General features: G+C 46.3%; 1 protein-coding gene across 1 annotated transcript in view; it reads right to left on the reverse strand.

The window, feature by feature from the left end:
- Positions 1–27,040, reverse strand: part of plppr5b (phospholipid phosphatase related 5b) — a 43,077-nt gene that overhangs the window by 5,554 nt on the left and 10,483 nt on the right. Inside the window, exons 2-4 of the mRNA XM_076291245.1 lie at positions 24,085–24,217; positions 14,229–14,479; positions 5,788–5,964 (exon numbers count right to left, since the gene is read on the reverse strand). Coding sequence (XP_076147360.1) covers positions 5,788–5,964; positions 14,229–14,479; positions 24,085–24,217 — 561 coding nt within the window. The remainder of the gene's footprint in view (positions 1–5,787; positions 5,965–14,228; positions 14,480–24,084; positions 24,218–27,040) is intronic.

Raw genomic sequence — 27,040 nt, forward strand, 5'->3', positions numbered from 1 at the left:
TCTTCTTATCTTACTCATCTCCATCCCGGAAGTTGCCTCCACGTTGTCCCGTGTTGGGCGACCTTATGTGACTCTCCCCAGTCGAGCGCCATTTCGATCTAGTTGTGACCCAACCGAGTAGAACTGCTCAGTATCCAGCGCACATCTTCCCTGAGAAAAGTGCACGGCGGGGCTGTCAGCGCTAAACACATTATCAGCGCCGTGCAAACAGAGAGGCAGTTAAGAGCAAGGGCAAGCGTGTTACATTATACAGTCAAAGCGGTGTGTGTGTGTGTGTGTGTGTGTGTGTGTGTGTGTGTGTGTGTGTGTGTGTGTGTGTGTGGAGAGGAGCACAGCGGGAAGTCCGCAGCCCGACTGACAACAGCTTTTACTCAGCTGGATGCTAGAGTTGGAGATGAGACAGGCAGGGCCTGCACGTTCTATCCTTCTGTGTACCACTAGAATAAAGATCTGGGAGAATTCTGACACTGGATACTGACGCTGATACAGCAGAAGACAAGACACTAGTCCGTGCACAATCATGGAGGTTAGCAGTCATCTTACAGCAGTGTAAGTCATATCAAATCAGGCTCTGGCTTTGCATTTAACTTCAGAAGCTTCAGAAGCAGCAGTAAAGATATTACGTGAGCGTAGCCGCGTTGTCGTAATTATCACTTGATCTTAATTATCACTTCTGGTGACTATTAATAGCATTGGTATCAATAGTGATAATGGCAGTGCTAGCAACACTGCTTGATTCTATGTATGAATTATCCGCTTGTCTTTACACTCTTATCTCACTTCCCTACCCTCCTACTCGCCCCAGAACGTTCTATCTCTCTTTGTGCCACCCTCGAGCAGAGGGGTCCCTCCTCTAACTTGGGTTCTGCTCAAAATGTCTTCCTGTTAAAAGAGGGTTTTTTTGCTATCGTCGTCGTTGTTCTTACTCTGAGTGGTCCAGGCCTGAGGTTCTGTAACGCACTTCCAAACAATCGATAAAAACTAAGTATAAGTATAAGTATATATACTCTTTTGATCCTGTGAGGGAAATTTGGTCTCCCAATCCGTGAATTAGTGAAACACACTCAGCACACAGTGAACACACATTGAGGTAAAGCACACACTAATCCCGGCGCAGTGAGCTTCCTGCAACAACAGCGGCGCTCAGGGAGCAGTGAGGGGTTAGGTGCCTTGCTCAAGGGCACTTCAGCCGTACCTACTGGTCGAGGATCGAACCGGCAACCCTCCGGTTACAAGCCCGAAGCGCTAACCAGTAGGCCCAACTAAAACTATATTAAACTGATCCAACAGGCAGTGGGGGCCCTTAATACAAACTGGTGGCAGCATTTGTCATATTAGCAATTGCCACGACAAAGATGTTTTGCTAAAGTATGTGGCCAGACAAGAGACTGTCGGGGAACTGCTATATTGGGCCAGATCTAAGGGCGAGAAAGTGGTCTCAGTGTGAGAATACACAGCAGAAGCAGCAGAGGCGGTGGTGTTTGCTGTGATTTCCGTGTTGGTTTTATTTGATCAAACAGCACCGCTGTCTGAGTAAACATCCTCTCTCTCTCTCTCTCTCTCTCTCTCTCTCTCTCTCTCTCTCATTCGCTCGCTCTCTCTTCGCGTGTGCGCATTATGTCGGCCACTTGCGTTCCGACACACGTGCCAGGGCTGGCAGAAAAAAAAAAAGCCTTAATGAGTTGACTTATTTATACTCTCACATTGCATTCAATTACGGACGCGCAACACAGAACGCACCCTACACTATTCTCTTTGATCGGGGCCTGGTGTGCGGAGGGCTGCTGACAAGCTAATTGCCGGAGTCAATCAAATAATCATTCAAGATTCATGTGCGTGACAGTTCATTAAAGAAGACATCAGCGCGCACGTTCGGCGCGGCAGAATATTCTCTTTGTGTAGCGCCAAGTGTGTGACAAGTCGCAAAGGAGATTTCACCGTTTGGTTCAAATACTTTTTTCACGCTAATGAATCTTAAGGGAGGGAAGTGCAAGATGTAAAGCTCTTGGTATCGAGCCCAAAATGACTTCGGTCCCAGTATTCATACGGAGATGGTTTGCTTTTTCAGTGGTAGCATGAGGGTGGATTACATTGGGGGAGGGAGGTAGGGGTATGGGCGGATTGGGGGATTCTGGTTGAAGATGGTGGATGAGTGTTCTCAGTGGGAAGCTCCTGATAGATTTTAAAGGGATGTGTGTGTGTGTGTGTGTGTGTGTGTGTGTGTGTGTGTGTGTGTGTGTGTGTGTGTGTGTGTGTGTGTGTGTGTGTGTGTGTGTGTGTGTGTGTGTGTGTGTGTTTGTGTTTGATGTGTGTTTGTGATGGAGGCAGGGAGGAGTAGAGTGTACAAGTGATTGGTGAAATAGGGATGCTGCTTTCCCTCCCTCCTCCCACTCCTCTTCTCACCTCTCTATCTCTCCATGTCTCTGTGCATGTCGCTTGTCCTTTCCTCTCTTCTCCATTCCTCTCTTCTCCATTCCTCTCTTCTCCTCTCCCCTCATGTGCCACTCATCTGACAGGCCCGCTCTTTCATCTCGATTCACTGGATAGCGTCTTTCATTCGTCAGATACAGCACTCTATCAGCGTGAGGGGGTGATAAAACTCCCTTTTGCCGCTCCTGCTTGCTCTCTCTCTCTCTCTCTCTCTCTCTCTCTCTCTCTCTCTCTCTCTCTCTCTCTCTCTCTCTCTCTCTCCAGCGCTCTCTCTCTCTCTGTCTTTTACTCACTTTCTCTTTCGCTCCGGTCTGTAAATCTGTTTCTCCCTCATCTATGATAAATGTAAACACGTCTCCGTACTGTGTGACCATTATCACACACACTCGCACACACACATACACACACACACACACACACACACACACACACACTGAACATGTAGAAAGAGCCACAGAACTAGCTATATAAACACATATAGGGTATAATAACCATGACGACACCCAAACAAAGACATCCACACGTACACACACATAAATCCATATATACATAATATACTGCTCAAAAAAATTAAGGGAACACTTAGGTATTCCACAATTGTTAAAACACATTTTTTGAAACCTTCCACCCTTTCTCCATTCTCAAACTACTTTCACAGAATGTCTGACAGTTCTTCCAAAATAAAACACTCGCCTCAAAAGTTTTACTTGTGCTCAGAACCAAACAGTGTCAGAGTACCGATCCAGTGTATAATTGAAGTATTTTTTTTGAGCAGTATATTTTACCCTGTGCACTCATACACACAGCAAAAAAGAATCAAATGTCATTGGACGCAAAAATAGAAATGCATGTTGATTGTTCATGCAACCCCTGTACCTGCCCAAAGGTATCACACATACAGTATACAGCACAAGAAGCCTTCTCCATATAAGCACAGCCATCCTCCATCCTTCTACTCCTACTGGGCTCTAAATAGTAGCATGCACTAGGCACTCGACCCTGTCTGATCCTGCAGGCACCAGCCCAGAACAAAAGGTCCTCCTCATCTGCACAAACGCCTCCTCTCTCACCATAGCAATGGAATCACAAAAGCATTTACGTACTGCCGTAGATGCGTTTTGCAAATGCTAGCTATTGCGGTGCAGTCATCTAAGATCTAACCTAATTAACCAGTCGAACCACGACCGGGGACATCCGGGGTCTCTGGCAAGGGCTGCCATCCTTCTGCCTGGCAGCCTCATCGCTCGGTGGCTTCAGGACAAGTCCAGAGGCCTTTGGAGCCTTCCTTCCCCTTCTACACGTGCAGGCTGAGGCAGTACCATGGCTTACATGCGTGTGTTCTCGTGCTTCTCTGCTCACGTGAGGAGGCTCAGGGTCCCCTCGCTGCTGAACTCTGAACCCTGTTCTCTCCTCCGCATACGCTTGAGTGAGTTTTTATATCAACGGCTGCTGCTGCTGCTGCTGCTACTGCGGGCTGCTTAGGCTGGCTACCTCCAGGTACGCTGATCTTTTGTGTGTATGGAAGCAGAGGAACCAAGTGGGGGAAGGCGAGAAAGGGAGAGAGAGAGAGAGAGAGAAAGAGAGATGAGAAAGAGAGGGGGGGTGTGCCTAGAGGGGGCATGCCCTTTGGTAGGAGAGAGAGAGTGGTTGTGGGCAGAGACATGAATGGGAGGAAGGATGAGAGTGCTGCTGAAGGGGGAAAAGAAGAAAAGGTTGATGCCTAAACAGGAGAGGGGGAAAAGAATGAGGAGAGAGAGAGAGAGAGAGCATGTGAGAGAGATGATGCAGGAGAAGAAAGGCTGGGGGATGGGAGGATGGCATCTGCTCAGATCGGCTCTGCCACATTTCCATCCGAGGCAGGGGCTCGGGCACGGGCTCGGAGACGAGAGAGGAGTGGGTGATGGGCGGGGGGAGATCTGGCGAGCGATCAACCTGACGAGGATCCATCCACCCAAGAGCCTCTGCTCTCAGCTCCAGCACCATACAATGGGATTGGGGGGTGCTGATGGGAGGGGGTCAAGGACAGGCTTGTTGTGTTGTGAGTAAAGGCCCCTGGGAAGCATGGCATAGTGGGGGAAAAGGAGGGGGGGAGTGGGGTTGGCTAAAGGACCTATGGGAGGGTTTGAATCCCAGAACTCGTTTCCTAACTAACCCTTTCCTGCACGTACACACACACACTCAAAATATCTCTCTCTCTCTCACACACACACAGACACACACACACTGAAGTGCTGTGTGTCTCCATGGCGAAACATCAAACTGTACCATGGGCTATGCACACTGACAGCTCCATCATAGCGGCACGCCAAATCAGGCATCACACCAAAGCAGTTTCTTTTCCAATTACGCACTGATTATGCACCGATACACAAGACCACTTAGCCTGCTTTAAACACCACTCCAAATAATTGCCCATTGATTTTGCTAAGGAGCACAATGAAATGCCATACTCATCAACAAAGACGTTTCTGCACGAGAGCTCTTTGGGAGTGCACTTTGGGTGTTACCAGACACAACCTGCTTAGAGACACCGTAGTGTTGCTCAAATTGAGAAGATGGCTCTGGCAGGCAGTGCACACTAGGTTGGAGGGAGGGGAAAATAACATATCCATAGTACGAAACCGTCTTACAGTGGAACGAGCTGAAACTCCTCAGCCCCGGAGTCTGAAGTAGCCCACAGAGTGGAGCGTGAAGGAGCTATGACTCGTGACTAACACCGTACCTCCTCCTGAGACAAATGAAGATCTCTTTTGGGAGGAGGGGGGTTACAGAGTGCCAGGGAAAAGGATCAAACCGACAGAGCCGGTGGACCGAACACCTGAAGCTCACAGGCACATGGAAGAATCACTCGGCTTTTTCTTCCAGCTTAGTCTAAGCTAGACGAGCTAGAGAGCCAGCCTACGCTTCATTTCTACATCTACCACATAGCAGCCTTCCTACTCACAAAGCTGGCGAAGAGCTTGATCTCATTCTCACTCCAAACTGTGCTAGAGATACCAGGATGGTCACGCCTCTCCACCTATCTGGCCACTATTTCATTCAATCTCACCCTTGGTTGAATGATACCCTCTGATCTCTGTGCATCAATCTCAGAGCTGCAGAGAGAAAATGGCTGCAATCCAAGTAAAAGCGTCAGCCAAGTGAATGAATGTAGATGTAATGAAAATCTTCATTTAGAAGACAGTAATACCAATGCAGAAACTGATATGTATGTGTATTTCGCTAGGTTGATATCAAGAAATGAGACTTTTCACATTACTTCATATTGTGTACAGCAATGAAAGAAATCAGAAAAAAATAAAGATTCATTTGAGGTAGCACAAAGAGCACATCAGCAGTGGAGAGACAAGAACTCACCAGAAAGGTAGCAATGGCCACACCGATGATGAACCCGGCGATGACGTCCGACCAGTGGTTGCGGTACTCTGCCACCCTGTTGATGCCCGTCAGGAAGGCCAGGCACATGAGACCCAGGGACATGACCGGCTTGGCCAACCTGGTGCCTTTGGCTTTCACTGTGCATGTGATGTACATCTGCGGAAGAGGGGGACAAAGGATGGAGAGAGGTCACTCAAGGTCAAGGTGAACTTTATTATTCCTCAAGGGGAAATTCATGTGGACATTGTACATCTTGTCACAACATAATATTTAAAGACATAGACACCACAGACAAAACAGTAAACACATAAACATAAACATAACAACCTAAAGTCAGAAATCCTCACAGAATGTTAAAAAGAGTCATTGGTAAACTTAAATGTCTTCTGTTGGGGATCCTAATCAAATAAAATAATAATATATAATAATGCATTACATTAAATTAAAATGTTTTACTTTCTCTAAAAGCTTTTTGGTATTCAACATATACTTAAGCAATAAGCCCCGAGAGGCCATAGGTTAAACTGATTTTAGAACAGCTAAGGGGAGTTGTATAAAAAAAAACTAAAATCAGTGTACACCTATTTCAAACTACCTTTTCATTTCAAAGACATTACACAAAGTTAACCACAAATTTTTCCCGACAATGCCCCTCGGGCAAATTTACTGGAAGTACATTCCATTAAGCGTAATGACCATTTATTCAGAATGGCAGCGAAACATTCTATTCGGATCCAGAGATTCTCGGCCTTCCATTACAGTCCTATCCTGACCATCTTTGCTGCTTAACCATGGTGCTCTAAATCAACCCTTATTCACAAGAACTCATAGATTAGCCAGCCTTCTACCTCTGAGAATCCAATGAACATTACCGATAACATTACAGTAGTAATACACATTCTGCCGTTTCGGCTAATCTTTAATGTCTCTTAAAGCTTTTAACTCCTCCGTCTCGGGTGATGGTGGAAAGAGAAAATAGGCCTGTGGGAGTGATGGCATTAGTTCAGTAACCCCAGTCGGACAATGACTGTCGTTACCCCGACCGCCGGTTGCTTCCATTACCTGAATTAGATCAATAAGCATCAGGCACATTTTAAGGATTGTGTGTGTGTGTGTGTGTGTGTGTAAGGATGGCACGTCAGACAGCATTACCGAGAATGACTTTGGCCCAAATAATGGTGTGACTCATTTCCAGCAGGCACCAATCTACGAAGGTTGTTAGAGCGTGAATGTGTGTGACTAAATGTGTCCGCTAGGTGTGTGTAAGGATGTGTGGGCATGAGTAAGTGAGTAGTGGGTGCGTGTGTGTGTGTCTAAGCACACAGTAGATTTGTGCTGTGTGACTGCATGCCTGTAAAGGCTTGTGTGTGTGTATGGGTGTATGTGTATGTGTGTGAAATTTGCTCTGTGTTTGCTAACTTGTGCAACTGTGTGTGTGTATCTGCGAGTGCATGAGTTCATGCCTCCATGGATTTATGAATGTGTGCCAGCATGGATGTATTCAACTTGTTTGCATGTTCTTTACCACTTCTGTGTGTGTGTGTGTGTGTGTGTGTGTGTGTGTGTGTGTGTGTGTGTGTGTGTGTGTGTGTGTGTGTGTGTGTGTGTGTGTGTGTGTGTGTGTGTGGTGGTGTGTGTGTGTGTGGTGGTGTACATGCTTGCTGTGTACATGTAGTTGGTGTGTACATGCGTGTGTCAGCCTGTGACTTTCCAGACATGAAACTCTGTCTGCACATGTGTCTGTCTGTGCCCTCGCTGGGCCTACGGTGGCCCCTTAGGGACATGGGAGAGAAGGAGAGGGGAGGTGAGGGCACACAGCTGCCCATGACAAGCTGCTATAATTGAGCCACCACGGCCACATCCACACCCATCCCCCCCCCCCCCAGCCCAGCCTGGAGCAGCCTGGAGCTCCGACCAGCTGGGCCTCCGTGGGTTCACCCACAGAGTAATCAACTCCTTCTCCCCCTTCATCACAAAACTCATGACAAACTCTCTCACACACACACACACACACACACACACACACACACACACACACACACACACACACACAAACAGCAATTTCAAAATCCAAAAGGTCATCTGACAACTTGTGTATAAATACCCACAGGCCTGATGACAGAATTGATTTTCACCGTGGTTACCTCGCAGGCCTGGGGTTTAATGAGAGCGAGAAAGCGAATCATGTACCCCTCACAAAATGACATTTCTCTTCCCTTCCGCTCCGTGCATTCCAGGCCTGAGCGTCTTAGCTCGCGAAGGGTTTGAGGTACTGCACCTGCTGCCCCCCCCCCACACACACACACACATACACACACACACACACTCACACACCCCACAACTCAGCAAACATGTTTGGTGAAAGTTTGAGCAGCCCATCTCAGTCATTTCCATAAGCAAATAAAGCGAACCAGAGAGAGACCAGGCAGAGAAAAATTGCATTACCCAGTGGCCCAGGGAAAATGGCATACAATGAGAAAAGCTACAGGTAAATGTGACGAATCACTTTGAGGTTTTGAAGGCCGTCATTTTAATCCTGTGCCTAGTGTGCTGCTGTATCTTCTGGGGAGCCATTGCAGAGCAGGCCCATTCCTCCTGACGCTTATTTGTTTATCTGATAGTTTGTTTTTCTCTCCCTCTCCCTCTCTCGCTCCCCTGTGATGACGATTTGTTTAAGGACTCAAAGGTCATCACTCTCTGCCCCAATTTCCACCCATGTCCCTGGGGAAAAAACGCGCTGAGGCAGAGTTTCTCTTTTTTTTTTCTCCTTGCTTTATTTTTCCCCTTCATACTTCCATCCCTCCCTTACCCATCCTTCTCTCCCTACCTCCCTTTCTCTTTCTCCCTACCTCCTGAACGTCGTGCGAGCTAAAAAAAAAAAGGATAAACCTTGTTAGCCCAAACCCCTTGAATTGAATAAACGCGTCCCCCGCACTAATTTTTACAAATGGAGGAATGAATTATTTGCGGAGAGAGCTTCCCACTGAGCGCGATCCAGCGCTAGTTCAGATCAGCCGCCGCACGCTAATGCAAAAGCACTTCTCATTAAGTGCAAGTGCAGTGACAATAGCCTCATGAGTTATGAAAGTCGCGTTTTTAAGAGAGATGTTCTCATCACAATGGCACTCCCAACGATAAAACGAGAGTGAGAGAGATAGAGAAGTGAGGGTGGAGAGAGAGAGAGAGAGAGAAGTGAGGGTGGAGAGAGAGAGAGAGAGAGATAGAGAACGGACTTCCTAATTTGACATGATGACTTTTTTATAAGCGCGTTTGTAGCGAGTGGGAAATAAAATATTGAAAAGCTGAGACGGCATGCACGGGGGGATAGCGCTGATGTAGACACATGTAAAGACCCATCCCTGGTGATCACCAGCACTTAACCCCCTCACCCAAACGCCCCCAACCCCAACCCCATTAACCATGACCAACCAAGACTAACCTGCATGTCTGATACACCATTAGGCACCCCGTGACTCAGCCCCTCCCTGAAGTCTTAACCCTTAAAGGTGTAGGTTTTTGAACGTTCTAAGTTCCGCAACAATTGAAGGTTCTAAAATTCTATGTTGAATTCAATGAACCCAGATATTCTTTAGAACGTTCATTTCTCAACATTCCCGTCACACTGGTGTGCACTCAGCCAGACACCGAGAGGCAGCAGTGGGAGCCTGGTCAAGGTCACGCTCCGAGGGCCCCTGCTTTTTTTGAATTGTCAAAAAATATATCAATTTTACACACTGCTGCACAGGATTCGGCCCTGTCTTGCGCATTTGGCACGGAATGAAATGTCCTCCATGGCAGGTCAATTGGCCAGCAGCTGACATCAAGCTTGATTTAGATCATCTAATGGCCGGAAAGCATTTTTTTTTTTTTTCGGTAACTCCTAGCACCTTGACTGTGACTTTTCGATTTGGCATGTGGCATTAACGGAGCCTTTGTTCTCCGTCTCTACATCAAAAGTTTCAGATGTGGGCATGGCAGCTCGGAGGCGATAAAGCAGCGCTGTCGGACACTGATGGCACCGTGTCGTCCATAAATGCTGACATTACGCACATCCATCACTCCGAGTGATCTTCTCTGGCAGACTGGAGGGATCTGCCTCCCCCCCCAACCCCCCCAACCAACACCCCCGGCCGCCTGGCCTCTTTTATGGGTCAGCTCTGCTTGTGTTTCAACTCTCAAATGCTGCCATCCTTTGCGCTTCACTGGCCCTCAAACACTGGTTCCCTCGCCGCTTGCATAACTTTCAAACACTGACTTTTCCCCTTGTACCTCTAAAGCTTTCCAAATACTGACTGTCTTCTTATTTTGTCTCCTACAGTCTTTTATTGCACTTATTTCCTTGCTGGCTGCACACACACTTGACACAGTGCATGCTTTGCCTTCTCCCTGTGCTATAGCACTGAGGTGTAAACAGGTGGGAATAAATAAGCCTACGCCGCTCCCCTGAGGAGTAAGGCCTTACATGAATCATAACCATTGTCTGATAGCCGGTGGGCAAATTCACTTATAGCCCTAGAGCTTATAGCATATGATTATTCTCCCACACAGGGAAGTGAGTCTGATAGACCCCTTGATCCAGATATGCATTTCCATTTAATGCCCAGCTCTAATGCTCATGGTATCATGCGAGCGGCTAACTAACGACAGCGTGGAGAGGAGCGGCTGAAACAACGGCGATGCGAGACAAGCAGCCCATATAGCAGTCCGATCGCCTCGCCTGATAGGAGCAAATAGTCCACACAAATTCCCCTCTCGGGCTTCATGTCAAAGACTCAGCACTCTGTGCCTTAAAAGGCTCTGACATGAAAGGAGGCAGAAAAAAAGAAAAGAAAATCCTTTCCAAGACCAATTTCCTCTTTCTCCTACCAGCCCTATTCCTTCCTCTTTCCTTTCATTTATTTTTTCCTCCCATTTTGTCGCCCAGCTTATTGTGGGGCTTTAGGGACTTAGGAGTGCTTTTGAAGGCTGCCCATCGGCTTCCATTAAGTTCTCTTGGACAGCAGTGGTGGGGCAGAAAAGCGCAGTGTGAAACGTTTGCCCCCCGCATCTCTCTGCCCCGGCCAGGTCCGCATGGGGCAGGGGGCAAACCGGGAAGGAGTCCACCTGGGCAGACAGGAGGTAATTGATTTTTCTACTCTACAGCTAGCAACTCTTTTTTTCCCTTCAATAATCTAATTTATGGACAGACATATTGCACCCCCTCTACACACACAGTCTCTTTCTCTCACACACACACACAAAACACACAAAAAAACAAAAACTCACATACTCTCTCTCTCTCTCTCTATCCATCTCTCTCACATACGCACACACACACACACACACACACACACACACACACACAAAGTCACATTGTTCGTACCGACAGACTGCCTTTGATCATACCTTTTCATTAGCCATAATTGGACAGGGAGGTGAAAAATTAATGGCGGGTGTAAGTGGGACCTGGTTTGCAGCAGCAGTGGTCGGCTCCGCCGTGCCGAGTGGGGACGCGCGTGGGGAAGGTCAGGGGTGAGTCACCGCAGCCTGATCAATATTCAGTGAGGAGCAGAGGACAGGGAGGCTACCTCTGCCACTGTCTGCCTCTGCCGAAGTCATCCACCTTACGCAGTTTTAAGAGTCCTTCTGCACTTCATTACAGGTTTATTAGAAACTGACCTCAAGTCTAAACACAAGCTAACTGGCTGCCATTCTTTTTATACACTGGCTGGAGTGCTAAGATTACCTACCTCAGACTGCATGTGATATAATCTCAATATGGTGGAGTCAACACATGCATGGTATTAAAGGTGGTTTATATCTCATTAGCACAGATATGGAGAAGGGTGCACCAAGGCTGGGAACAAAAGTTCAATGAGGCAATTTTTCCGCCAAGTTTGGAACAAACCGCAGTTAGCATTTAGCGACAAAATTGCCCATCTTGCCCGCAGGGGCGGATAAGCAGGGTAGTGATCTGACAGATACCCCTTTCATCTCAGCATGGAGTAATTCAACTAGCTGGCTTAGCAGATCTGAGGGGAATCAGTGGCATAATCTTAAAATAAACTACTGGGGCTTAGGATGCCAAGAGCTCACTGCTTCCAGCGCAGCTGTATTTGCCCACAGTCCTCCTGCCTTTTCTCAGGGCATTCATAACATTGCATTCATGGGCAGCCAGCGGTTTATGGAAACCATTCCCAAAATGGGGAATTTCCAGAGTCATCCGGGAGCTGATTAAGGGGCAATGCACCCACGCTGTTGCACACACATACACTCAAGAGTCACAGGCTCTGCACCACAGACACACACACACACACACGCACACACGCACACACACACACACACACACACACACATACACGCACACACACACACACACACACACACACACACACACACACACACACACACACACACACATACTCACACACACACACACACACACACACACACTGTTGGGTCATTGCATATTGTGTTCTGCCTTCCAGTTTTGTGTGCTCTCTTGGGCCAGTGCACAGCATGCAAATGCACCTCCTGTGACTGCACATCTGCATTTCAAAAGGCTGTGCAGGCTGATGTCATATCCACCGCGCGCACGCCAGGCCTGTGTAACCAGCACAGAAAAAAGAAAAACAGGATACATTTTTTTTTTAAAAACAGGAAGACTTGGCCCGGAGACGCTGAAATGCACACCTCAGTGGGCTGAGGCCCTGAGAACAAAGCTAAGAACTGAGAACACGAGGAACAGCACGAAACCGAGAAACAGATCCGAATAGATTTACATATACAGGCCCACGGACAAGAACACGCCACGTCTCTCATTCTGAAGATACGAGCACCAAATCATCCCTCCGTTTCTCCGCCTTCATCTGTCCGAGATTTCATTCATCAGTAACTTTCATATTTTCTGGGAACTGTTTTTTTTTTGCAGTTCTTTAACCTATTTCCAGTGTCATCAAAGTGATTTTCATGTAGCTTAGTGGGGGGGAGGGTGCAGAGTTGCTTTATTACAGGTGGAGGTCTTAAGAAGAGTGTGGGACTATTTTAAGAGGCACACCTGCTGAAGTGAAACACTGTTTTTAATCTCTCTGCCATCTTTTTGCTCTCCAGTCAATCCAACCAGGCCACACACCAACAGGCCCGCCAAGCTGAGGAAGCCAAACTCCAGGAGGGAGCTTCAGGAAAAATGAGGCTGGGCCCTTCTGTCAACAAGCTCCCTGCAAAAAATGTTGTCCTGCAAATGACTCACTCTGCCCCCAGTCCATAAATACAACATTCATAGATCCTGATGGAAATGCAAATCCAATGCAGAGAACAACAACGTCCACTGTGCAGAGCGTCTTCTCCAGACAGCTATTTTGGTTTAGCATTAGACTGAGTGAAAACAGTACATCCCTCATGGTCACTTGGTTTCAAAAGGCAATGAGCTGGCCGACAGCCACACTCTGCAGATGAGGGAGAACTGGAGGTGTGGTGGACTGACTGTCAATGGGTACTACTGCACTGAAGCGTCTCAACAGAGCCACAGATAAGGGACACCTCCAACATTGCCTCGACTAGGTTTAACTGACCTTCATAGCAGCCAGGCAGTTCAAAGAGAAGGATGTGAGAATGCAGTGTTTCCCATACATTGCCTTATTTGTGGCGGCCCACCACAAGATCAACATTGACCACCACACAATGATTTTCCAGGTTGTACTAAATTGTGCTTAAATCTGGTTAGCATCATAACCACACTGCGCTAATTTGCTAAAAACTGTTGCATTCAAGTTAATTCTACAAACCTACCACCACAAATATAATTCAATTCTGTGGGAAACACCGGGATGTGTGTATACAGTATGTGTGTGTGCATATGATAGGTGAGGGGAGACTGAATAAATGCCATGTGGTTATGTTCCGTGTGTTTATTTGTGTGTGGGTGTTATCTGTGTATTTATTGTTGAACAGACTGTGGAAACCAATTTCCCTTGGCACAATGAAGACTACATACATCTTTCTAAACTCATTCCAATGATGGATGCATGTTCTAATCTTCAGTCTCCCAGAAATGCACAACCATTGTCTAATGGCAGAGACAAACTTCTGTTCTAAACACTCCCCACATGAAACTAGACACAACAAGAGCCACCAGGCAACCACAGACCCTGACTCCTGTCACGCAGTACTAACCAATGTGAGACCAAATCCCAGCATCTGCATTCTGAGCCGGATCCGGACAATCAGGAAGGAATACTGAGAAACGGTGACCCCTCTGCTTTGTCTAAAAATCGGAAGTACATCGGACCAGTACTTTTGAAGCTACATGAGTGGACACACAAACGGATGGACGGACCCGACTGCACTGCCCTCCTCTCTACTGAAAGACCAGGCTAAAAAGGCACAACATAGCATGGCTGAGCAGAGCGACTCCGGCCAGGGGAAGGGGGAGCGCGACTCACGGCGAGGTAAAGCGCGGCGTAGACGCTGAGCGCCGCCTCTTTGGAGGGGAAGGTCTTGCGGGCGCGCAGGATGTCGTCCTCGTTGCCCGTGCACGCCTCCTGGTGGCTGATGTAGCGCAGCGCCTGCTGGCAGCCCAAGGCCGTGTAGTTGGGCTTGCACACCGTCAGGAAGTGCGGCGCCAGGTTGCCCGTCACCACCTGACCCGCGTTCACAAAGATGTCCGTGGTGAAGAGGCCGAAGGCATACACACCTGAGAAAAGACACACACACACACACACACAGACAGAGAGAGAGACAGGTTAGGTATTGACAAAGATGTCCGTGGTGAAAAGGGCCAAGGTGTACACACCTGAGAAAAGACACACCCACACACACACACACACACACACACACACACACACAGCGCTAGACATTGACATTATAAGTCTGACATTACGCTTCAAATAAGTGTGAGGTGAGGTGAGAAGATTGTCAAGAGACGAGAAGGAAACTCAAAAATGGTGACCATGAAGAACGAAGTGTTTTTTTGGGGCCTGAAGTGAGAGGAAAGAGAAGTGATGTGACTCATGATTGAGCGTTGACTGATTTTTTTAAAAACCCGTTCAAAATTCATGGGTGACAAAACGAAGCCTGATGACTTGAATAATTCAGGGTCGGCATCAGAACTTCAGTCTCACTCAGAGTGTGTGAGACTCTCAAAGGAGCCACAGATCTACAGATGGCACACTGTACCCACAGACAAGACACACATACTGGAGTGTGACTTAAGAGTTAGCTCAACCTGCATGCGTGCATACATGTGTGTGTGTGTGTGTGTGCATGCATAGTGTGCGTGCATGTGTGTGTGCATGCATGTAGGTCTGAAACGATTAATCGATTTACTCGAATAACTTGATTACAAAAATTACTGCAGGCAAAAACCCTGCCTCGAAGCCTCGTTAAATTCCTATGACGCGCACTATACGCGCAGGGATCTGATTGTTCCACACGGACCGTTGTTCAGGAAGCACACCACTAGCGCGTGAATCGTGATATTCTGAATTTAGCTGGCGCGATGGCGGAGTCAAGATGTCCATAAATGGCAGAGTATGTCTAAAGTTTTCAAGTAAAGTTTTGGGATCATTACATACTCAAAAAGGAAAAGAACAAGTATCTGAACCGAAAACATCCACTCCATGCTGTTTCACCAAGCGTCAATAAAGTAGGCTATCTATCAATCTATCTAGCCTATCTATCTATCTACGTAGCCTATAGCCTACATTGATGTTGGCTGATTTTAATCACATACTGTATTTGTAGCGATGTCGTGATATAATGTTTAGCTTTGATGTTTTTAAGTAGTAAACTTATTCACGTTCAATTGCAAGACAGTATGCCTAAAAAAGAACCCCTTCTTATACACATGCATGCCCCCTCATCTTCCCTCACGCACCACACGCGTGCACACACACACACACACACACAGGTTGCTAGGTTACTATAGCAAATAGGCTCACCCCAGAAAATATTTTTTAGTAGCCTAATGGTAAAATTATTTGTTAGTAGCCTAATGGTAGGCTATTTTTTAGTAATGGTAAAATTATTTGTTACTAGCCTAATGCCAAATGCTGCAGGTGTAGAAATCTACATAAAACAGATATTTACTTTGATGTCAGGTCTAGATTACAGCATGAAACTTGTTGTGCATATTAATACATTAAATTGCTTTCCCTCTTCTCCCTCCCAGCACTTCACAACATAGTATGGACAGCTTTGTTTGCCCAGCTAAGTCATGCACAAGTGGTTGCAATTGTACAGAGAGCATTTTGAACATTATTTAATTGTTGCCACTGGCACTTATAAACACTAAATGGGTAAATTGCAATAAATGGGCTTAGTTTTGGAGTCAAATGTTGGAGTTAGAATAAATACCTTTGTGCCAATTGCTTGGTCATTTTACAGCAATGTCATTTTCGTTATGCATTATTTGTTTTGGTTGTTTAAAAATGCAAAACATTTTTTATCCGATTAATCGATTAATCGATCGATAAAGTGCTAGATTAATCGATTACAAAAACAATCGATAGCTGCAGACCTACATGCATGTGTGTGTGAGAGTTTTCACTATGAATGTGTGTCTTGTCACCTTCCCATAGGCATATGTTAGAATAGGTGTCATTCTTCCAAAATGTCCGTGGCCCCAGTGGGTGCGTGTGTGTTTTCTCACATCAGTGCAATACACGACTGTGTGCTGAGTGTGTGTTGGCATTTCCACACACGTTTGTGTCATTCCATGTGTGAGGAGGCATACAAAGCACTAATGTTCCAACCAGTCCTTTGAGACAGGATCCCTCAAATCACCCCCACCAACCATTCCTTCTCCAAACGAGTCAGAGCATATGTAATCAACCCCGGCAAAGGGGGAATATCACCAGTAATCCAGCTCAGCCCCATTGTATGTGCGTGTTTAAAGAGCTCTGTGCGAGAGACTAACTATCCCCCCTTTATGGGCATAATCCTGCCTCTGTGTCAGCTGTGTATCTCTGTGCCTGCTCGGGCAGACAGGGACAGACCACAACAAATCAACATTCTCCCCAGTCAACAATGGAGGCTCGACAATCACTGCCGAGAGCCTGTGTGTGTGTGTGTGTGCATCCCTTCCCTCAGTTTCGGGAGTCAATTGAGTTGGAAGACAGGCAGTAAAGAGCTGAGAGATAAATAGAGAAAGAGAGAATAAGAGAGAGAGAGAGAGAGAGAGAGAGAGAGATATGCGCTGGACTTCTCACATGTTGTAACCCTCAATTCTGCCTTGGTTCATCTAATACACTGAATTTTCATTTGTTTAAAATGTTAAAAAAGAGAATGAGAGGCAAAGAGGGAAAGATAGGCAGACATATGCAGAGCTTGTCCAATGAAATGAACTGAGTCAACAATGAATCACAAAACTAACATTTGGCCAAAAACTAAATATGTGGAGAACATTTCGGATGACCTCTGCATTAGGGGCTTTAAATATTGGGAAAATGGGCCTAATGCAATTTGATACAAATCAAAGAAATCTCACCAACTCCATCCCCAAAAGAAGACGTGGGAAGAGAAAATATTGATGAACTTGAAAGGTCATGGCGAGTCACACACTTATCCCATGTCCTGAGGGAGCCTTCACACTGTGCCTTTGAGTGTGTATGCATGTGTGTGTGTACACACACATTTGTTTGTCTGAAGGCGTTCGTGTGTGTGTGTGTGTGTGTGTGTGTGTGTGTGTGTGTGCGTGTGTGTGTGTGTGTGTGTGTGCCACGTCTGTGTGTGTACCACGTCTGTGTGTGTGCCACGTGTGTGTGTGTGTGTGTGTGTGTGTGTGTGTGTGTGCCACGTCTGTGTGTCTGTGTGTGTGTGTGTGTGTGTGCGTGTGTGTGTGTGTGTGTGTGTGTGTGTGTGTGTGTGTGTGTGTGCGCACATGAAGAGCCCTGATGGTTTCTGATGAGTGCGGAGGAGCACTGCATCACCACTGCAGCAGGGAGGCCTGGCTCTGTATCAAAGCTGCAGGTGAGGAGACGCCCTGACAGCCCCCCATCAGCAACCCCCCCTCCCTGCACTCCTACACACGCACACACACACACACACACACACACTGGGTGAGCTGTGGACAGAGAGTTCCCACAGCCCAATAAAGCATCAAATACTAACACGCTCAGCTCCCAAAATGAAAAACATGATGCAGAGCCACGTTAATATCCTACAAGGCATTCAGTTGGGTACAGCTACAGTACAAACAAATTACATGACACAGCAAAAATACAAACTGTCTTGGGCACCTTTATATCCTACAAGGCATTCAGTTGGGTACAGCTACAAACACATTACATGACACAGCAAAATTACAAACTGTCTTGGGCTTGTCCGTGGCTTTCTTTACACAGCCCATCCACAGCCACCTCTTTAAAGCATTTTTCACTGCAACATGAGGGGCTAGGCTATCAAGGGAAGTGTGGGCCACACTTTTGATGTAGCCATTCCTTGTAAGGTTGCGTGAGTCACCTCACATTGGACATTTCATCGCAGATAAATTAAACAGTGACACACCGTTCTTGATGAGGAAAATCAACAATTATCAGTGGTTGCTATGACATTTCTTAAAATGCTTGATGACAGCCAATTAGCATGTGGCACAGGCATCTTATGTTATAGCCTCCAACATTTGTGAGAGCTGTCATAATTAATATCCATTATTGTAGCATAACGCTGTTACATCACTGGGCTTTAACTGTCATGATAAGTAACTAGATGTACCGCAGAGCGGTACAAAATATGACCGCCGCCCAGTCCAGCACATTTTTTCCACAAAAAGAAATCACGCTGAAAGGCCAATATGATTCTAACTGTCTCACTAAATTGCATTATCCACACTCAATTCTCACTGGTATCTGCTAGACAACAAGTACCAAAACATGATTAGTTCATAGATTTCACATGTAAAATTCATTTTATACAACCCCACCTCCATCTTGCCTGTTTATAATTCTGAGAAATTCTTGATTGTTTGTGTTATGTTTATGTTATGTGTGTGTGTGTGTGTGTGTGTGTGTGTGTGTGTGAGTGTGTGTGAGTGTGTGTGTGTGTGTGTGGGTGTGCGTGCGTGCTTGTGTTTGTGCCTGCGTATGTGCCTATGCATGCAAGCGTACAAATGTTTACTGTGTGAGTATGTGTCATACGTATGATTACTGTGAATGTATGTGTGTGTGTGTGTGTATCTGTTTGTGCACATGAAATGGGTTAACATGACCCCTGGAGGCAAACATACGGAAAAAAATGGTCATCCTAGGCCCTAAAGTTCTCAAGATATTCACAGAGAACTGTGTCTGCCCTACCCTCCTTTCGGGGGCTACAGATCAAAACGAAAAATGACGGTTCCATGCTATCCATGTGGGGGTACATGCCCACCAAGTTTCGTGTACCCCGGTCTTTCAGTGTCCCGGGAATCCTTGTTGGTGTACGTCACTAAATGTACACATAAATAATTTTATTGTAAGGCCCCCCATGAACGAAAGTACACAAAACTTGGCATGCATTCGGAGGGTGTCATAATGATCCTACACTTTTAATTTTGTGCAGTTTTGACCTTGTCAGCCAGAGATATTGTGATGAAAACACCTAATTTTTTGCTTTTTAATTTTTAACTAGGTGGCGCTATACATGAAATAAGTGGTAATGGGATGGGTTGACATGCCCCCTTAAGACCAACATACATAAAAAAGATGGACCTCCTAGGCCCTACGGTTCTCGAGATATTCACAGAAAACTGTCTCCGGCCACCTACAGGCCAGTTGGTGTATAGTAACATAAATTAATTTATTGTGTGGCCCCCCATGAACGGAATTCCACAAAACTTGGCGTGCATACTAAGGGTGTCATAATGATCATACACTTCCAATTTCGTGCAGTTTTGACTATGTTAGGTCACAGATACCTTCAATTACAACACCTCATTTTTACTTTTTTGTGTTTAACTAGGTGGCGCTATACATGAAATGAGTGGTTATGGAATGGGTTGACATGGCCCCTTGAGATCAACATACAAAAAAAAAATGGTCCTCCTAAACCCCACGGTTTTCGAGATATTCACAGAAAACTGTGTCTGCCCTACCCTCCTTTCGGGGGGTCCAGTCAAGCGGGGGGGTTACAGATCAAAATGAAAAACGATGGTTCCATGCTATCCATGTGGGGTTACATGGCCACCAAGTTTCGTGTACCCCGGTCTTTCAGTGTCCCGGGACTCATTGACGGAAATTTGGGCATGCGAAAAAGAAAAAAAAAAAAAAAAGAAAAAATCTGACTAAACCTTGACATTTGAGAGGAAAGACAAGAACATTTTGTTTTGTTTTGTGTGTTTTTTTTTATAAAATGTCCTGAATCTGCGTGGACACAGAATACTGAAAATAGTATATAGGATCTTGAAAAGGCATTATGATCTGCATGACTATAATTGAGAACCGTCTAAATAAATGCATATACTGTACACTCAATCATTTTGAATCTGTGAATCAGGGCTCATTTCAAAACCTGAACATTTTCAAAAAACACCCGCCTCTGTTCAACAAGCTGCTCGCAACTTCTAAAAGACATTTCATTGAGAAACTTGGTGCTACCTTGAATCGGAGCAGGCTTCTTTTGTCTGCTCTATCTCAGCTACCTCTCCGTCAAAACTTCTCTGGAAATGTTTTTGAAGCCTTTCCTTTTTTCCATCCCCCTGCCGCAACAACTTCATTTTTTTTTCCGCCGGTCTGCTTTGAACGAGGGCTTGAGCCCAAGCGAGGCGGGACGAGGAGGCCCGGAGAGTGATCGGCGAAGAGTGAATAGCGCCTTTCATCTCTCTATTCATTAACTTCCGAGCGCAGCCCAGCGCTGCCTCACAGGCCCCCGTCTGCCACATGCATTACAGTACCAAGGCCCTCCGACTCCAGTCAAGCAGGAGCGGAGGGATAGAGAGAGGCAGAAAGAGAGAGAGAGAAAGAGAGGAGGATGGAAGAGATAAACAACCAGAGGCTAAAGAAGTGTGGATGGTTTGGAGAGAGAGTCTTGTCATACATCTAAGTCCCCATCAGCCATTTTCCAAAAGGTGATATTTTTGGTGAAAAGTACAGGTCTACACCTCACCACCACTCCACCTCCAGTGTTTCCCATACATTGACTTATTTGTGGCGGCCCACCATAATATCAACATTGACCACCACACAATGATTTTCCTGGTTGTACTAAATTGTGCTTAAATCTGGTTAGAATCAATTTAAAAATTTGAACTCAATTCTGTGGGAAACACTGACCTCACTCGCCCCCACTCCACCTCCTCCTGCCTTACCCACCCCACCCCACCTCCTGCCTTACCGACCCACCTCCTCCCGTGAGCAATTATGGAAATGATACCACAAAAGATGAGGAGAATTACAACAAAGGGGGTGAGTGGGTGTCACCGGGCAAGCTCCCTTTACCATGCCCTTTAAAAGGAGACGGAGGCAACACTTGGGGCTGGATGGGAATGCATGATGGCACACACATACCTCCACTAAACAAGTCCAGTGAGGAAGATAGAGAGAGAGAGAGGGAGGGAGGGAGAGAGGGAAAGGGGAAGAGAAGTATAATACAGGAACATGAATTAAAGGAGAAAGAGCAGGAGACAGAAATTGTTTGGGAAGAGACTCAGACAGAAAGAAAATGACAGAAAAAATAAGCGAGGAACAACAGATGTGCCAAGAGAGAGAGAGAGAGACAGAGAGAGAAAAAGAGAGAGAGGGAGAGAGAGAGAGAGAGAGGGAGAGCTCTGGGAAAGATGCCAGGGGAGTCGGAAGACCAGGGTGGCGGCCGACAGATGAGCTGAGTTACGGCCCTCCGGATGGGGCCAAGCAGAGCGCGGAGCTCCCCCTCAGGTTCAGGTTCAGCGGCTGGATAATCGCCCGGCATTACTTTCCCATGTCACCTCAAAATTAACTGCGCCCCGCTCTGTGTGACAGCCATTCGTCCGTAAAAGATGAGCCAGGTTTCAATACCAGAAAAAGAAAACTACAAAAGAAGAGAACGCTGGAAAAGCTGAGAGGAGAGCGTTTAAGTGCACTCATTCTGTGCCGTCGGGAGACAGGTGGTGTTGCTTCCTTTACAGAGGGGTTCAGGCAGACTTTCTGGCCCCTGCCCGAGGATTACTGCGAGGTGGATGGCTCCTCATCTCATCTGTGGTCATCCCTGGCACCTGGCTAATACCTCCAGATCCCCTCTCTGACCAAAATGCGCTGGTCCTAGCTGCTCTCTCCAAAACACATGGGGGACAGAGAGCTGCGACGCTGCTGCTGCTGCTCACTCTGACAGATGGGAGCTTTTTTGCAACAGGTTCGGCATTCAAAGCTGCACTGAAATACTTCCCGCCAGGTTGATCCCATTTCAGTTGTAGGGGAAACGTTAAGTCGACATCCCCCCTTCAAGCGTATGTCTACAAAACCATACCTCCAGCTTGGGATCCACACCCCAGGGAGCAAGCCAATAGAATCCGCTCTCCACTGCTGTTAGCCTTATCTAGAGGCACCAAGGGCCCGTCCACACGGAGACGCTTTTTGGGTTAAACGCAGAGGTTTTGCTTCGTCTTGGCTGAGCGTCCAAACAAATCCTGTAAACGCACTGCCCGAAACCGCACTTTTTTGAAACCTGGTCCCAGAGTGGAAAAATCTGAAACCGTAGCCCTTTTGAATTCGTTTGGACACCGAAACCGCACATCCTACTTACGTATCGATGATGTCATCGCCACACCTCAGCTGCCCTGGACTTGACACTTATAGTATTGCAATAGTATAACAATACTAGTTTTCATACATGACATTACCTACGATTACACTCTGTAGGATAAATATCACAACTGGTGCTGCGCAGCGCCGATAGCTTATGACTTGGTGGACTGAACACTGTTTTTCCCGGTGTTTTTAATGCATTCTAGCTACTGTCAGTAACGCGAGAGAACTTAAGTTATTAGGGAAGTGCGGTGTAAGTTTACATTAATTTGTGCATAGTGCCAGTGTCATTCATTTATTTTTCATGCCTTACAATAATATATACATGCATTCACAGTCTAGTGAAGTCAGATGACCATACAAAGACGCTTAGAACTCATGTTAAGCGCACTGAATGCGAATGCACGATTTGATGCAGGCAAAAGTATTGACTGTTACTAACGAAGGTTTTATAACAATATTATAAATGTGGAACTTGGGTAGGCCTTGTGTTTAGTAACGTTAGCCTAATTGCGGTGATAGCCAAAACTAATGTGAATCGCGGACTATCCTACAACCAAAGAAAGTAAAGGAGATTATTTGTACCTGCTTTAGCCAAATAAAGGACGGGACTGCACCCTTCACAAACCGTAAAAATGAAGTTTATTAGTTTTACAGTTGACTACAGTTGACAGTTCACCATCAGTCCACACAAACAATTCTGGTTTCCTTGCACTAGCCATTTCGTCGTAGCCTATTCTGTCTGTTTGTAAAGCCTACAGCGCGAAAGTTTTGGTCAATTACTGTAAAGAAACAGTGCCACCTATAGGCCTGGGATATGAAGTAATGTGTTGAGTCGTGTTGAGATGGATCCGTTTGGACGCAAATATTCTTGATACGGTTCCAGGGAAGAAGGAGGAAAAAAAGATCGGTTTGGTACGTGTGGACTAGGCCCAAGACAGCAGAGGACACTATGCACAGCACATTCACCGCCACTCTGTCTTTTGGCAAGAGACCTGGGACTCTGCGCTGCTTCGGCAGGAGCTGAGATCGGATTTGAGTGGGTGGAGGGTGAGGGTGAGGATCACTGCCCAAAGCAAGAAAAGCTAACCATAACCCTCCTCCTGGGGCTGCACTGGCTTTAGCCGCAGCCTTCCAGAAAGACACTGCATTGTCTCAAAGCTCAGTGGAGTGAGTGCTGGGGTGAGGCAGAATCAGGTGTGCTGTGCGCTATAGGAGCCTGGACTCAGGAACTGCTGTGCCACAGTAAGGCTGAGGTTCTAAGGTCAAACACTGTCATCTCACACAGATTTTCACTGGCAATTCTGCCATTAACACCATTGACCTACTTGTAATTCCATGCCTATCATGCCACTGAAAGATTATAGTGTCAGCAAAAGAACTCACTGAACTGATGACACTGCTTGTTTTAATAAACCAGACACTGTGAGTGAGCTGAAGATGGCCCATGAGCATTAGGATAGTGAAAAGTGATAGTGGAAGAGAGATGGGGTGGGATCTGGAAATGACCACAGGTCAGATTCGAACTCAGGTCCCCTCGGCCACTTGGACCCAAATGTGGTACGGGCGCTGCAGTCCAAAAGCTCCAAAGTCTTAATCCATGCCTTACCCAAGAAGCGGAAAGTCCTGCGGACCAGAGGGTTAAGGTAACAGCAGTCTCCCGTCACAATGTTCTTCTCCCGGCTGTCCAGCTCTTTGGATGTGTACTGCATCAGGAACAGCACCGTCTCTGTGACCGTTATCTGGACAAGAGAAGAAGAAGAAAAACACACACACACACACACACTTTAAATGACCACAGAGAAGAAATGAGACAAATTCCCATCTATTGGACTCATGGGGTGACAGCAGTTCACATCAAGGTCATGACTTCACATCTCTAGGGAGTCTACAGTAAGTAGATACACTAGGGGCCTTATCATGCACACGGCACAACGTGGCACAAAGCGGTACGCAACTCTTATTCATATAGTACACCCAGTCAGTGAGGAGTTTTCTCGCCATGCGCTCCACTTTTATTAAACCTGCCATCCAGGGGTGTGCCAATTGATGACATCGATGGTGTAGTGTGGTGTGGAAGGTGTGGTCTGGCGCATGATCCAAAAATCTTACACCCTCTCAAAATCATTACGCCACTGACCAAGAAAAACCTGGTCTATAGCAAAAAGCACATACAGTATAGCACTGCTGAGAATGTAAGCAGCCCTTAGCAACCAGTCCCAAACAACTCCTCTGCAGGACAAATATAGATTTTTATTCAGTCATTCAAACATTATTGGGGTAGGCTAAGTGCTGCTTTTTTCAGGCTACATTTTCGATTGTAACCCCTTGTCAGTCAATAGTGAAAGTAGTGTAAATAACTGTAGAACTGTTTTACCGTTGACTATGAGACCACGGTGAAATTAGTTTCACTTTGCCTATGAATTCAAATAACAAGCGAGTGCAGAATGCATGTAGGCTATACTCTGCTAATCACACACAGGATTTAGTAAAGCAAGTAGCCTACTATTTGGAATTGTGCAAGCAGATTCCTTCAGATGGGTTGACTGTCAAAATAATGACAGACTGTTTGACGTTCGCTGCTAGCTCTTAAAGGAAATGCCAGATGTCATTCTCATTGGTTTAAAGGATGTTACTGATTAAGAAACATAAGAACAAGCCTTTTGTGCCCAGTGCCCACCGTTTGATCACAAAATCACGCTATTAAATTAGCGAATGTGGACTGGACACGTCTTAAATGTCTTTAAACTTTGAACCTCTGACCAGACATTTCAGATCGCCAAGATAGGCCCCTAGGTCTCACAGTTATCACAGCTGAATGGCCAAAACGGTGACACTGTTTGTCATAGGAACGTCGGAAGGTGTTAGGAGAAACATAAAGTGACATATGAATAAACAAATGTAACATACAAATACACCACCACGTAAAACGTACAGTTCCGAGCGAAGATGAAGATGCATCTGACAAAGATATAAATGGCTGTGACTTGGCTGTGTGTGCCATTCATCTTCACACCATCGAGTGTATTTGTGTTCTGCACTATAAATGTGCTTCTAGATAACAACTGTGACTGACACCTCTTCCATTTTTTTTCTGGAGCGACTGTCAAACAGATTCAGGGGTGGCGAAGCCAGGGGTTGATAATCTGTTACGTAAGCGGTGGCGTGATTTCGACAGGCAGCGATACGCAGCCGTCTCAGCAAACGCCATCTGTAAGGCACCTTCTGGGTGCAGCAAAACATATTGGTGGGAGATTAGCTTGGCTTACGCAGTCAGTTCATATTACTGAGGCAATGACGTGAGACAAACACACAGGTGTCCGGGCATTCTTACACAGCACACAGGTAGGGATGCTGCAAGATAAAGCCAAATGGGAACCACACACACACACAACGATACACAAAGGCACACACACACAGACTCTAGCCCCCCTACATACACTACCATTCAAAAGTTTGGAGTCACTTAGAAATGTTGTTGTTTTCATTATTAATGTTGTAAATGACTGTTGTAGAAAGAAATGGCTGATCTTTAATGCAATATCTACATAAGTAAACAGATGCCCATTATCAGCAACCATTCATCCAATGTTCCAAAGGCATTCTGTTTACTAATCTAAGCATTTTAAAAGGCTAACTGAGAAAACATTGGAGAACCCTTTTGCAATTGTATAAGCACATAATGTAATCTGAAAACTGCTGCCCTGATTACAAAGCAATACAACTGATCTCAGCTGGTATTCTGTCTAAGTGACTCCAAATAGCAGTGTACACACATGAACAAACACAAACATAAAACATACAAATACAAATGTACACACACACACTCAAGTTTCTGTCGTGTCGGAATGTGGTATAAGTATGCTCATTACAGCACCTCAGACAGCATGTCACACTCTACATATTGCTGCAAACAGGGTGTGAAGAGCTTTAATTAGAAAAGACATTCACAGTTCAGGAAGGCGACAGGAAGAAATCGGTGGAAAGGGCGCCGTTCATTACTTCAGCCGACGGATGAGTAACCCTAGTGTTGCTCTGAATGCAAAAACTATTTTGTTTGCTCGCACAAAACACAAGACCTCACCAATTTGAAGAGCTCACTGCAATACAAGAGCCCACACTGGATTCCACTTATTCACCGTCCCATTTAAACACACACACACACACACACACACACACAGACACAAAGACACAGACACACACACACACACAAACACACACACACACACACACACACACACACACGCACACACACACATACAGTACATCATAGCTGTTAATGTTCCACTGGGAAGCACACCACAGATCGATCTACAACCCCATGCCTGCACCAGTAAGGGGCTGTTATGTCCTGTACCAGATGCCTCACCTCCACTCCACTCTCCTCAGCACCACTGGATGAGCTGCATCTGCCAGACAGATGGGCCGCCACACGACACGCCATGCGTGCGGACCTGCAAAAGCCTCCTGTCGGACACTCACACCTGAGACCCATCCACACTGACCCCTTTGGCCTCCCGCATTGCTCCCCCCCCCCCCACCCTTCCTCCCTCTGGCTCTCTACC

The sequence above is a fragment of the Alosa pseudoharengus genome, unplaced genomic scaffold (genome assembly GCF_046254945.1).
Source record: "Alosa pseudoharengus isolate Yale_2024_CS ecotype anadromous, Long Island Sound unplaced genomic scaffold, YU_APseudo_1.1 YU_APseudo_1.1_scf_18, whole genome shotgun sequence".
In the NCBI taxonomy this organism is placed as follows: Eukaryota; Metazoa; Chordata; class Actinopteri; order Clupeiformes; family Clupeidae; genus Alosa; species Alosa pseudoharengus.